At 34.9% G+C, this 13,392-nt stretch overlaps 1 protein-coding gene across 1 annotated transcript in view; it reads left to right on the forward strand.

The window, feature by feature from the left end:
- Window positions 1-13,392, forward strand: part of DIAPH1 (diaphanous related formin 1) — a 92,317-nt gene that overhangs the window by 17,697 nt on the left and 61,228 nt on the right. Inside the window, exons 5-11 of the mRNA XM_029286737.1 lie at window positions 3,641-3,771; window positions 4,304-4,390; window positions 5,597-5,660; window positions 9,419-9,558; window positions 10,724-10,832; window positions 11,367-11,477; window positions 12,904-13,022. Coding sequence (XP_029142570.1) covers window positions 3,641-3,771; window positions 4,304-4,390; window positions 5,597-5,660; window positions 9,419-9,558; window positions 10,724-10,832; window positions 11,367-11,477; window positions 12,904-13,022 — 761 coding nt within the window. The remainder of the gene's footprint in view (window positions 1-3,640; window positions 3,772-4,303; window positions 4,391-5,596; window positions 5,661-9,418; window positions 9,559-10,723; window positions 10,833-11,366; window positions 11,478-12,903; window positions 13,023-13,392) is intronic.

Consider the following 13,392-nt stretch of genomic DNA (forward strand, 5'->3'; position numbering starts at 1 on the left):
CAAAGTATAAATAAAAAGATAGATTTAACTACAGTAAGTTGTTTTATAAAGATTTATTCTGCCAAACTTAGCAAAAGTCCGACATAAAGTATTTGGTAAGTAATTATTATTATATGCTTTAACTTGCTGTAACTCTGCTTTATAAATTTTATAAAGTAAAGTTACTTCCCTACTTTATAAATCACCATTACTGTGGAACTGGTGGGCGGTTAGAAAATATTACTACTATCAGAGATACAAAAGTGGGCGGTAGGTATAAAAAGGTTGACTACCCCTGGTCTATACTCTTTGATACTGTTCTCTGATTGTAGAGCACAGTATTTAATATGATTGCTTATTTACTGGCTTCTCTGAATAAAGGAAGAGCTGAAAAAATCTTAGTGGCTTCAGACTATAAAATGGAATAAACTCAAGGTAGTTTCAGACATTAATTGAGCATAATGCTTGTTCAGTATAGTTACTTTATTTAGTTTACAGTTTGAACATCATTTAACTGCTGTGAATCTAAAAGTAAATGGAAAGTTCCAATGTTTCCGCTGTTTAAGAAGCAGAGAATCAGAATATGGCACTTCATTAAAAAAACTTGACTGTTAAATTGTGTCATAATTAAACAAGGTTCAGCCTAAGCAGTCTTCCCAACATCTCTCGCAACATCTCTTGCTTCTGAGAGATCTGAGAAAGCAACACACTTGCACTTAAACGGACCTAATAATTGCCCAAAAATTATTGTTGAAGCCACAAGTTCTCCATTATTACTTTCATCTCTGGGACTGTCCCCACCGATAGTCCCAGATGCCATCGATCACTAATACATCCAGTACTGTTGCCAGTTTTTATTGGATCATATGACCATGTGTAAGAGAAATGTCTTCAGAGCTGGTTGAGGACTTTCTTCTATGCTTTCTTTCCTGTTTTTTTTTTTTTTTTGATCAGTAGAACTCCTGATAAGATTTTTTATAACTCATGACAATTTCTCTTTTTAATACCCTAATATACAGTTTTGTAGTTTTTTTCCAACCCGTGGTCTAGAAATTTTGGTTGAGGTTATGGAATCAAGGTATCAAAATTAATTCCCTTCCAGAGACTTTTGATTCTGGATTGGTTAGTTTCTAAGCCATTGGGATCCATATCTCTTACTACTTCATAATTCTTTTCTATGCTAGCCTTTTTCATGGAAGCCCTATTAGTAAATCAAGTCAATGAACACTACCATTCAATTGGTAGATCAAAGAGTTTATCTCCGCTTAGGACGATCTTGAATAGTCATTAAGTAATATCAATTTTTGTGTTTTTAAAAATAATTTTATTGGTGAAATATTCTGTAACTAACCCAAATAAACAGCACAACACTAGTACTACAATAAAATAGATATAAAACTGATTAAAATAAGCTAAAGAGGGGGGAGAGGAAAAAGCTCATTTTCCTCAGCAGATTCAGGCTCCGATGGGGGCATGACATGAACTGTCAGAGAGGGGAGGGAAAGTTTCATTTTTTAAATTAACTTCTTCCTGCCATTTTCTCAGAGCTAACTTTAATTCTATCGTATCGGTTTGCTAATTCCTAATAAAGTTGACATTAGAGAATGCAATGCCTCTGGTGTTCTGCTTTGTTGGGCTTCTCAGCCGGAACTCGACAGGAACTACATCTAAATGGAGGGAAGGATGCAGTATGGTACCTCAAGGTTCTGTCTTGGGGGCAGTAATCTTCAATAATTTCATAAATGATCTAGATGAGAAGGATAGAAAGGGAACTCATCAAATTTACAGATGACAATAAGCTGAGGGGAACAGTTAACGCTTTAGAAGATAGATTCAAGATTCAGAAGGACCTTGACAGACTTGAACACTGGGCGTTATCCAACAAAATGCCTTTCAGTGATGAGAAAAGTAAGGTCCTATACAGACAAGAAAAAACAAATGCACAGGTATAGAATAGATGATACCTGGGTCAACAGTAGTAACTGTGAGAGAGATCTAGATGTCCTAGTAGACCACCACTTAAGTATGAGCCAGCAGTATGCTGTAGCTGCCAAAAAAGCCAACTCAGTCTTAAGCTGCATCAATAGAGAGATAGCATCAAGATCACGTAAAGTAGTAGTACCACTTTATATTGCACTGGTAGGATCAAACTTGGAATACTGCATCCAGTACTGATCATGATGATATAAAAAAGATGTTGAGACCCTAGAAAGAATGTAGAGAAGAGCAACAAAGATTATAAGGGGTCTGGAGGCTAACAAAGAGAAGGACTATGGTTGAAATAACAGCAATCTTCCATTACTTGAAGGGCTGTTAAAGAGAAGAGGGGTTTTTTAACCTATTCCCCAAAGAACCTGAGAGCAGGACAAGAAGTAAGAGTGAAACATCATTAAAGAGAGATCCAACTTAAAATTAAGAAGAAATTTCCTGACAGAACAATTAATCAGTGGAACTTTTTACCTTTGGAAGTTGTGGGGGTTCCATCACTGGAGATTTTCAAGAAAACATTGGACAGCTATTTTGTCTGGAATGGAATACATTCTACTGCCTTAGGCAGGGGGTTGGACTAGACGACCTCCAAGGTCTATTCCAAACCTATTCTATGTTCTAATCTCTGGGAGAAGGATGTTCCAAAGGACAGACACTTTGGAATTTAATTCTCAACTGTCATAGAATTGCAAGTTGTTGATGTGGCAAAGGGTGCTTCTGCAGAATTATAATTCATGAGATAGCTATAGTTTTTGTTGAACTGGTTAGTTTTGGCAATAATCTGTTCTTAATTAATGTGGTATGCTTTGTGTGAGTACCCTTGTAAATTTCTGGAAATTTCAGTTGTTGTATAATGGAACAGCTAGGCTGCTAAGAAGTACAAGGTGCAGAAACTATGCAGTACCTCTACTGAAAAAGTTTTATTGGTTGCTGGCTGTTTACTGAGCTTAATTCGAGAGCTCAATTTAAAGCCTTAAGTAGCTTGATGCTGACTATCTAAGTAACACCCTTTCCTGATAAGATACATATTTCTACCCTTCTATCCTATTTAGAAAATTAGTAAATCCTATCTGTTTTGCCAAGCTTTTAATTGTTAATTGTTTTTAATATTTTATTATTACATTTAATTTATAATAATTTTATATTCCATTTTTTGTTTTAATCTAACTTAACAAGTCTCACTTGTTTTAGTCTTATTGAGTAGTTGCTGGACAAGAAACGTACATATCAAACAGTAATAATAACTGATTCCACATTCCTGAAATCAACCTCAGACTTTTTACAAGAAATCCAAGTACAAATTTCTATTATGAATTGTAATTATAATTATAAGGCAAACATACAATGTATTGCCAGCTATATTCTAATATATTTTTGAAATGAAGTATAGTTGATTATTAAACTGTGGGATGGAGAAGATAATAGAAAGCCAGTATCTAAATACTGAAGAAGTCCTAAATTATAGCAAATAGAAAAGGAATATAATTCTGGAATGTAATTGGATATAGTTCAACAATATCCAATTGAACCCATTTTTAAAACTGAAAGCTTTGTTGTATTCATCTGTTGAACATTAGAGAAAAATTCAATTCAAGAATTTTATTCTGTGCTGTGGAGACATATTTAATTTAGAAAGAATGGATATATATTTATCATTCTTTTTCATTTGCAGGGCATGAGTCAAAAGGAGAACTCGAAATCTCCCATTATGTACATTCAGGAACTAAAATTTGGTCTTAAAGATGCACAGCTCCTTGGATGTTTGGAGTCTCTACGTGTGTCACTCAATAACAATCCTGTCAGGTAATGGTTCAGTTAGAATGTTGTTGACTGCTAAATACTGTTTAAAATTTGTGGGCATGATGCATGTCTGGAGACAGATGTACAGCTAGTCCTCGATTTACAACTCTTCATTTAACGACTGTGTAGAGTTATCATGGCCTCAGAAAAAGTGATTTATGACCTGTACTCACACTTATGATGGTTGCACCTCTCCCATAGTAACCTAATCACATTTTGGACACATCTTGGTCATGTGATTGTGATTTGTGATCATTTTTGCCAATTCCTGGCCAAAAAAACACCCATTGGAGAAGCTGGGTTGACTTAACAACTGCATGATTTAATTAACAATTATGGTGATTTGATTAATGACCACCATAAAAATTGTGTTTAATCAGGTTCAAATCGACATGACTACAGCAATTTACAATGGAAATTCTAGTCCCAATTGTTGTAATTCGAGGACTACCTTTATGCAATTGCCAGTGCAATGAGAAGATGAAGTAATTATTTTATTTAGATAATAATGTGTTTTATTCTACAACAATTGCAGCTGGGTGCAAAATTTTGGAGCTGAAGGTCTGAATTGCCTACTGGACATATTGAAAGGTCTTCATGATGAGAAGGATGAGTTTTCTGGGTAAGGAGCACTTGAATTAAAATAGTTTAAGTTGAGATGAAATGATAAAATATATACATATACATATGCATCTAGATAAATTTGTGTATATGCACAAACATTCTGCCTCATTTGTGTATACAAGTGTGCATATTATATGGATTGTAATCTACCATGCTGGTCCAGTGTTGGTCAGTAGATAGATGTTTTTTGACTTCTCAGCGTAGGTTGAGAGGGTGTTATTGGCCCAAAATCATCAAGTGAGTTTCTGTGCCTAAAGGAGGTCTAGAACCTGAGTCTCCGTACCTTAGTGCAGGACTCTAAATACACTGACTTTCATAAGTAGGTAGATAGATAGGTTGGAAGGTTGAATGAATATAGCTTTTAATATAGATGGATGGGTGGAGGGATGGATGGGTGGATGAATGAATGGTTAAGATGATATTTGCATGCTGGAAACATGTTTTAATTGTGTGTTTTATTTGGGTGTACAAAGATTAAAGGAAAAATAAGGACATTTGTGTAGGATAAGGATAACAAAAGTACGTATAGTCAAGGCCATGGTTTTCCCAGTTGCAATGTATGGCTGTGAAAGTTGGACCATAAGAAAGGTTGAGTGCAAAAGAATTGAGGCCTTTGAACTATGGTGCTGGAGAAGAGTCCTGCGAGTCCCCTGGACTGCAAGGCGATCAAACTGGTCAGTCCTAGAGGAGATCAACCCTGACTGCTCTTTAGAAGGCCAGATCCTGAAGTTGAAACTCAAGTACTTTGGCCACCTGATGAGAAGGAAGGACTCACTGGAGAAGAGTCTAATGCTGGGAAAGATGGAGGGCAAGAGAAGAAGGGGACGACAGAGAATGAGGTGGCTGGATGGAGTCACTGAAGCAGTAGGCGTGAGCTTAAATGGACTCCAGAAGATGGTAGAGGATAGGAAGGCCTGGAGGAACGTTGTCCATGGGGTCGCAATGGGTCAGACACGACTTTGCAACTAACAACAACAAAGGATAAATGGATGTATGGATCCACAAGATTGGGCCTTGTGGGTAGTATTTTTATCCAGTCATATTTTTCCTCTACTGAATTTTGATATAGTTAGGAGCATTCTGCTACAGTTTCTTATGGTTTTGCATGTTTTTTAATGTTCTGGAATGGAAACCTACATGTGTAAGTAGATAATTCTGGGTGTACAATTAATATTATTTCAGTTTTGTTTCTTGTTTTTTCCAGGTCATATGACTTCAGGATCCAACATGAAATTATTAGGTGTTTAAAAGCTTTCATGAACAACAAAGTAAGTCCCTTATTTTCTCCATGTAGAAACTTGTGAATATAATTCCTTATATTTAATTAGTAGAAAGCAAAAATTACAAATGGGCAAGAATTTAAACATGTTCTTTTTCAGCAGTATTAGTCCATCTTTAGGCAAAAAAGCTAGCTGGGTAATCTTGGGCCAGTCACTTTCTCTCAACCCTAAAAAAGAGGCAATGACAAACCACTTCTGAAAAATCTTGATTCACAAGGACTTTATTCCAGCTGAATAGTTGTGATTATTAAGGTATTGGAGAATGGCATTATGAAAAAAAGTTTATTTATGCAAAAGTCTGTCTACAATTTTGCATATTTATAAAATGTAGAGAAAAAACTTGCAAAGCTGCCAATACATGAAACCCTTTACCTCAGAAGGCATGATCTGATTTGTATTTTCAGATTGTGAATACTTAAAACCATGGTTAAGAGCCACATGAAATAGAAATCTAAAAAAAAATTGAAGCAGAAAATATAATTCAAGTAGAAACAAAAAACCCTGAAAGGTAATCTGAATGAAAATTATAATTAATGTTATTTCCTATAATACTACTAAGAATTCTAAATTTAGAATTGTATATAAGAAATTGTGAGGAGAGAACTAAAGAGACAAGACAAGGATAAATTTCAGGATTATGGGAGTCTAAAATGAGATGAAGATAACTGTCTAAGTTAAGAAGAAAAACTATACTGGAAAGATTAGGCTACATTAAAACAGAATACATTTACTGAAAGAAGCCGAAAAAAATCAAATCAGTTTCTCAAAGCAGAAGAAATCAGTTCAGGAACACTATTACACACTGGATATGAGTATAGAAAATGATGCTCTAAACTTACAAGCAAGGATCATAATAAAACAAGACTATAATGGGTGGGTGAGATAATGACTTCGGACATTAACACTATTTAAAATATGTTAAAGAAATTTACAAATCAACAACATTAATTGTGACTACACATAGGCAGAAATCCTTGACATCTGTCTTTTGTCCTAGTTTATTCAAACAGTTTATTGCAGATAAAACATTCCTAAACAAAATGTTGGCAGGAAAACACTCAAAAAATGAAGAGTAAGTCTAATAAATTTTTCTGTGAGAGTTATTTGTGAGGAGATTATGAGTGATTATTTGAAGTAAAATGAACATTGAAAAAATACTTTTGAGAATTGAGAAAAAGAACAGTTTAGGCATAAAAAACCAAAATAGAAAGGAATGCTAACTGTAAAATAAGTATTTCTGAGAGGTGCAGAAGGAATAAAATCAGTAGTAGTACGATAATGGAGTTTAAAGTATGAAAATATGTGAAAAAGAGAATGTTGCAGGCATTCTATCTTTAAGAAATGTTCTATCAAGGATATACTTGGTCAAATTTTTGACCATTTATATATAACTTTTAATAGTTTATTCTCTTAATTTTACCATTTGCAAGTAGATTTTTATATTAATCTTCAAACCTATTTTGTTTATTGCATCAATTAATTTGTATATGTTTTACTGTAAATCACTGGGGCTGTTAGCCAAGAATATGGCATTATCTATATACTACTAAAACTCTGGATTTAAAACTTTAAAATGCTGATTCCTGTAACCCTTAACTGGACGAAATGATGTACCATAGGGCAAAAGTTTTTGAATGAAGATACATAAATGGGCTAACTTACAGTATGTATCTGAAATCCATGACTCCCATGGAATTGAAATTTGGCAAATTTTATATAAAACATATTAAAATATAAACATTATCATAAAGCAATCTATGGCAACACAAAATGTCATAAAATATTTCCTCTGCTGTGGTTTGACTCTGCTATACAGTTCAACATTGCATCTTCTAGGCAGATATATTTCTGAATGTATCCCACCTTTTCCAGTGAAGGCAGTACATTAGAAATATCTCTGAAATGATGAGCCAAAGTTTGGCATGGCTCATCTAGTCTGCATATAAAAGCACCCACATACTCATATGCTGAATCAACATACTCTTCAACACCATCACAAAAAGTCCTCATGCCAATGCCATTTATCCTTAAAATACATTACTAAGAAAATTCTTATATTGCATTTGGCTCAATTTTCAACTATTTGCTAGCATTTCATTTCAAGGATGCATTTCTGACCCTAATTAATAATTTCTAACATATTTTAACCTTTCATTAAACTCATACTTTCAGGAATGTGTTTGTCAATTTTACATGATCAGACCATGTTCTTTAAAATCTGTTGCATTCTTCCCCTTTGTTTGACAGAGTTTTTTTTCTTCCATTTCTTTTTTAATTCAAACTCTTTGACATATACCCCTTGTAACATTCCACATTGCCATAGTCATCAGCAAATGAGCCCATGAATATTGACCCCAGCTACTCATATATGTCCCAATTGGTGGAATGTGAACATCAGTATGTTGGGAGACAAAGTAATTTCTAGGTAGACATTCTTGTGTGCATAGAATACCATGGGCCTGTTTGCAGTAAAACCTGGCTTTAGTTATAACTTATGCATAAAGATAGTCATTGCATAATGAGAGTAACTGGGATTCTGCAACTCTGTTGCGAAGTGATGCAATCATAAAGCATGGTATCATTTGACTGCCGTTTGTGACCTCCTGCTGGCTTTTCCATTGACTTTGCTTTTTGGAAGCCAGCAGCAAATGATACAAATAGCAATCCTATGATTGTGGGATGCTGTGACTGTTGTGATTATGAGCTGGTTGTCAAGCGCCCAAATTACAATAATGTGACAGTCACACCTAGAAGAACTGGTCATGTCTCCTCATACAGCGCCATCATAACTTTAAATAGTAACTAAACAAGTGATTAATAACTGAGGACAATCTGCATTGTAAAATATTTTTAAAAATGACTGGTATAAGCAGTCATCGACTTATAACAGTTCATTTACTGACTGTTCTAAGTTACAACAGCACTGAAAAAATGTGACTTGTGACTGTTTTTTACACGACTCTTGTAGCATCCCATGGTCACATAATCAAAATTCAGATGCTTGGCAACTGACTCATATTTATGAGTGTACCAGGGTCACATAATCACCTTTTGTGACCTTCTGACAAATAAATGGGGAAGTCAGAGTCACTTAACAATCCTGTTACTAACTTAAGAACTGCAGTGATTCACTTAACAACTGTGGCAAGAAAAGTTGCAAAATGGGTAATATTCACTTAACAAATGTCTCACTTAACAACAGATTTTTGGGGGGCTGAATCATACTTGTAAGTTGAAGACTATCTGTATTAACTTTAACCATTAGCAGGGAATGATGCATCAGCATAGATGGTGTAAGCTTTAGGTTTCTTGTTTATACTGTATATGGTTAGATCAATCTGACATCAGATCTATCCATTATCAACATATAAGACAACTTCATATACAACGATTGCTGGAATTCTTTTATATTGGTTTCTACAGCAAATTTGACATCAAAAGTGTCTGGATTGTTGTGTGTATACTTCCATTTCCCATTCATCATGTTTCCTGCCTATTCAGTTAATTGCTTGGCAGACTGAAAAGCACTTTGAATACACTGAGGAATGGAAACAGTATTGAGTGAAAATGCCTTTAAGTTCTTCTCGAAATTGGCTTCAAAAGTTCTTCATTAGAACATATCCCCTTTCTCTTGTTTTCTGAACATATAGTATAATGTTTTTGTGAGACTTGTGCTATTTTGTGGTATGGATATTATTTCTGCCTATAATCTAAGTTATTCACCCAAATTGATTTTTACTTTTTAGTTTGGAATTAAGACAATGCTTGAAACAGATGATGGGATTCTACTTTTGGCAAAAGCAGTTGATCCTAAAGTCCCTACGATGATGATTGATGCTATCAAGCTACTCTCTGCTCTCTGCATCCTGCCTCAGCCTGTGGATATGTATGTGGCAATGAGTAGTTTATCTTTTGATTTAGTTGTACGCTGTAGAAGAATGGGTCCTTTTGGGAAAATACGTTAAAATATGGTTTCTTTATCAGTTATGCCTCTTAATAAGCACATTAGTGGTACAGGAGATGAATTCTGAATATCCCAAGGAAAAAAAGTTGAAGCAACATTCTCTTCCTTCTCTTCCTGAAGCCATTACCCTCATCCCATGTTACTTAAGGAAGTTTTACATCTATAGCTTTTCAGAGTATAAATGGAGGTTATAGCAAGAAGTGAGGAATCAGCAAAGCTTGTTTCACAAATTTACTTCTGTTTGCATATCTTAAGACACAATCCAATGCATTTGTTCCTCCTAACTTTTACTTGTTATGAATGAATAGTTAATTCAAGTAAACTATTTTTGTAATAGCAATTAGATTCCTCTCCATAATTTTTGCACAATTTTGTTCAAAACATTTTTGATATAGAAACAAAATATTCAAGAAAATAAAACAGAAAAATGTAATAAGGAGAGAGAAATGATATGTGTGTTACAAGGATTCAAAGAGATTTCACATGTTTTCAGTTAATTATTATCCCCAAAAGATAATAATTTGTTAATTGAGCCTTTTGTACTGAAGAAATGAGAGTTTAATTATTTATTTAAACATTTAGTTAATGGAACCATATCTTTATGGAGGGGAGCATTCAGTAATGTACCTCAACCACTTGTCCAGGATACTGTAATTTTTTTTGACTCGAACAGTGGCTTGGACTAAAAGACTTCTGAAGTCCCTATCATTCTACGTTCTACGTACATTGCCTGCTGAAGAAAAACAATAAACAATAAAAACACTGGCAGCTGTGAGCAAACTTTGAATTTAATAAAGTTGATGATTAGTTATTTGTACTCTTTACAAAAACATCTAGTGCCAGATATAATCTATGAGTATATGCCAGTTGTACAATTGAGTCTAAATTTGATACATTCAAATTCAGAAGAATTTGATTAGCATCCTAAATTTTAATATGGGATCTTTAACATCCCAAGTCAAAATAAGATTTTTTTAAAAAATATAGACTTGGTATCTAACAATTATAAAAGCTGGTTTTTATTTCCCCCCTTTTTCTTCCTTTATTTTTTCTTTCTGTTTTTTGTGATTCCTTTATTTTTGATTAGGCACGAGCAAGTTTTGGGAGCATTGACTGAACGTGCAGAAATGGATGAAGTAGAACGATTTAAACCCATTGTGGATGGCCTGAAAAGTGGAACTTCAGTAGCATTAAAGGTAATAGGAGGAACCTGGAAAAAGAATGTCACACTCTATCTACCTTATCTCTTTCAGAATACTCTGATGCCTTTCATTTTCTCTTTTATTTCACCATTACTGAGTACACTTGATTTCTCAATGGATTTTTATCCTGAAATTCTTTTTGTATATCTTCAGAACCAGCTCAAGGTAGCAATCAGGCATTTTGATTAGAATGAGTATAAGGTAACAGGAAGATGGTTTGATTAGTTTAACAAGCCCTAGAAGAGCATACTAAGTATCCATTAATTATAAAGCATTTTGTAAGCATTGTGATTCTAAAATTCTGCATTCTGGTTTTGGGATGAAAAGGAGTGAGTAGTCTTTTCAAGCCATGCATTCCTGCTGCTCTAGGTATATTATTACTTGACCCCCTGCATATATTTAAATATAATAGGGACACTGGGCGACAAATATTAATTACTTTTAAAAAGAAGACTTCTGTTCTGGAGTAGACTTAGAATATGAGCTGGGTTGCCTTTGAATCATGTATTTTTATTTTGACTTTCTTAGGTAGCTTGTCTACAGTTGATCAATGCTCTAATCATCCCATCAGATGAGCTCGACTTCAGGCTGCACATCCGCAGTGAATTAATGCGCTCTGGACTGCAGCAAATCCTGAAGGTTAGAAATATCTCTCCTTTCTACTGTGATACCTTTGCTATATTGGGAAAGATAATATCTTAAGACTCCATTTAAAGTGTAAACAACTTGATGGGGTTAATTACACTTCAACATTATTTTGGGGGTTCAGGTAGTCTTTGACTTATGGCCATAATTAGCACTGGAATCTTGCTCATTGAGCAAAGTGGTCATTCAGCAAGATACCCACATGACTGCCTTGCTCAACAAGTGCATTCCCAGCTCTCCCAGTTTTAAGATGAACAAAGTGAAATCACTGTGCCTGCCGTAAGAAGGCAGGCAGCAACTCTTTGTGAACAGAAGAGAACTCCTGTGGTGGAATGTGGGAACAAAGCTTTGGGATTCTTATTTTGTTTCTCCAGCTCAATGAAGGAATTCCCCTCCCCATCTTGTGCAGGAGGAAAGTCTTGTGCTGAAGAAACAAAGTTTGGATTTTGCTTCATTTCTGCAGACCAGGGCAAGATTTCCTCTCCCTTTTGTGGCTTCGTTTCTGCAGCCTGGCAAAGGATTCCCTCCTCCCCCCATACATGAAAGGAAGGAGAAATCTTTTGGCAAGCAGCAGTAGCAACTTGCAACCTTTCCTACCAGCTTCCCCATTATCTTTCTAAACTGTCATAACTTTGATTGGTTGCTAAATAACTAGTCATAAGTCAAGGAATACCTATGTTCTTTTATAGCTGGCCATATTTTAAAAGAATAACTCTTATTTACATAGGATTCTCAAAAGAAAGAATGGTAGAGAACTAAAATAATAAGGAATGTGTAGTTATGCAAATTAAGTATTCTCGGCAGTTGGAAATGCATAATGGATTCTTGAATGAAGATGAGAACTCTGCTGTTAGCCCTGTTAGACTGGCACATGTTTATGATGGTTGCGGCATCCTGAGGTCATGTGATCACCATTTGCAACCTTTCCAGATGACTTCCAACAAGTAAAGTCAATTAGGAAAGCCAGATTTGCTTAAAGGCTGTGTGATTTGCTTAAGAATTATGGCAAAAAATGTTGTAAAATCAGGTGCAACTCACCTAGCAACTGCTTTGCTTAGAAATGGAAATTCTGGTCCCAACTGCGGTCATAAGTTGAGGACTACCCTGTATACCATTTGTGTTTCAATTTATGTTTCAATTATGTGAATCGCCTATATATAAATGATAAAGAGGTTCCCTTTTTATGTCATGAATGTTTGGGCAGGGACATTGTAATCAGTTTTATGTTAATCAGTTTGTCTCTTGTCTCAAATAATTTCAACAAATTAGTTCTCTTATTGGGGGGAGCAGGGAGGTGAGAAAGGAAAGGGAAGAGAGAAAACAAAACAATATTTTACCAAATAATTTGAAGTTTTCTTGGAATAAAAGAGGGTTGTGATGTCTAGTGGATATCCTCTGAAGTGACAGATGCCCTTTACAGGAATTGCATGCTCAAGACAATGAGGAGCTGAAACTGCAGCTGCAGGTATTTGAAGAATATGGTGAAGAAGATTCTGCAGAACTCAGAGGCCGCTTGGAAGACATTCGAATTGAAATGGAATATCCTTTTTTTCAAAATATATGACTTACTCAACCAACATCTCAGCATACAAGACAAAAATGATAAGGGGTCTGGAGGCTAAACCATACGATGAACAGTTGTGGGAACTAGGTATGTCTATTTTAACAAAGAGAAGAACTAGGGGTGATATGATAGCAATCTTTCAGTATTTATTATTATTATTATTATTATTATTAATTTAATTTATACCCCGCCCTTCTCCTCATGGGACTCAGGGCGGCTAACAGCCTCATAAAACTACAATACAAATACAATAATTAAAAGCCGAATTAAAAAGAAATATTTAAACAGGCCGATCAATTAAAATTATCCTTAAAAATCCCCTGAAACTTTAAAATCATTAAAAAT

The sequence above is a fragment of the Protobothrops mucrosquamatus genome, unplaced genomic scaffold (assembly GCF_001527695.2).
Source record: "Protobothrops mucrosquamatus isolate PMUCROS unplaced genomic scaffold, P.Mucros_1.0 scaffold_226, whole genome shotgun sequence".
Classification (NCBI taxonomy): Eukaryota; Metazoa; Chordata; class Lepidosauria; order Squamata; family Viperidae; genus Protobothrops; species Protobothrops mucrosquamatus.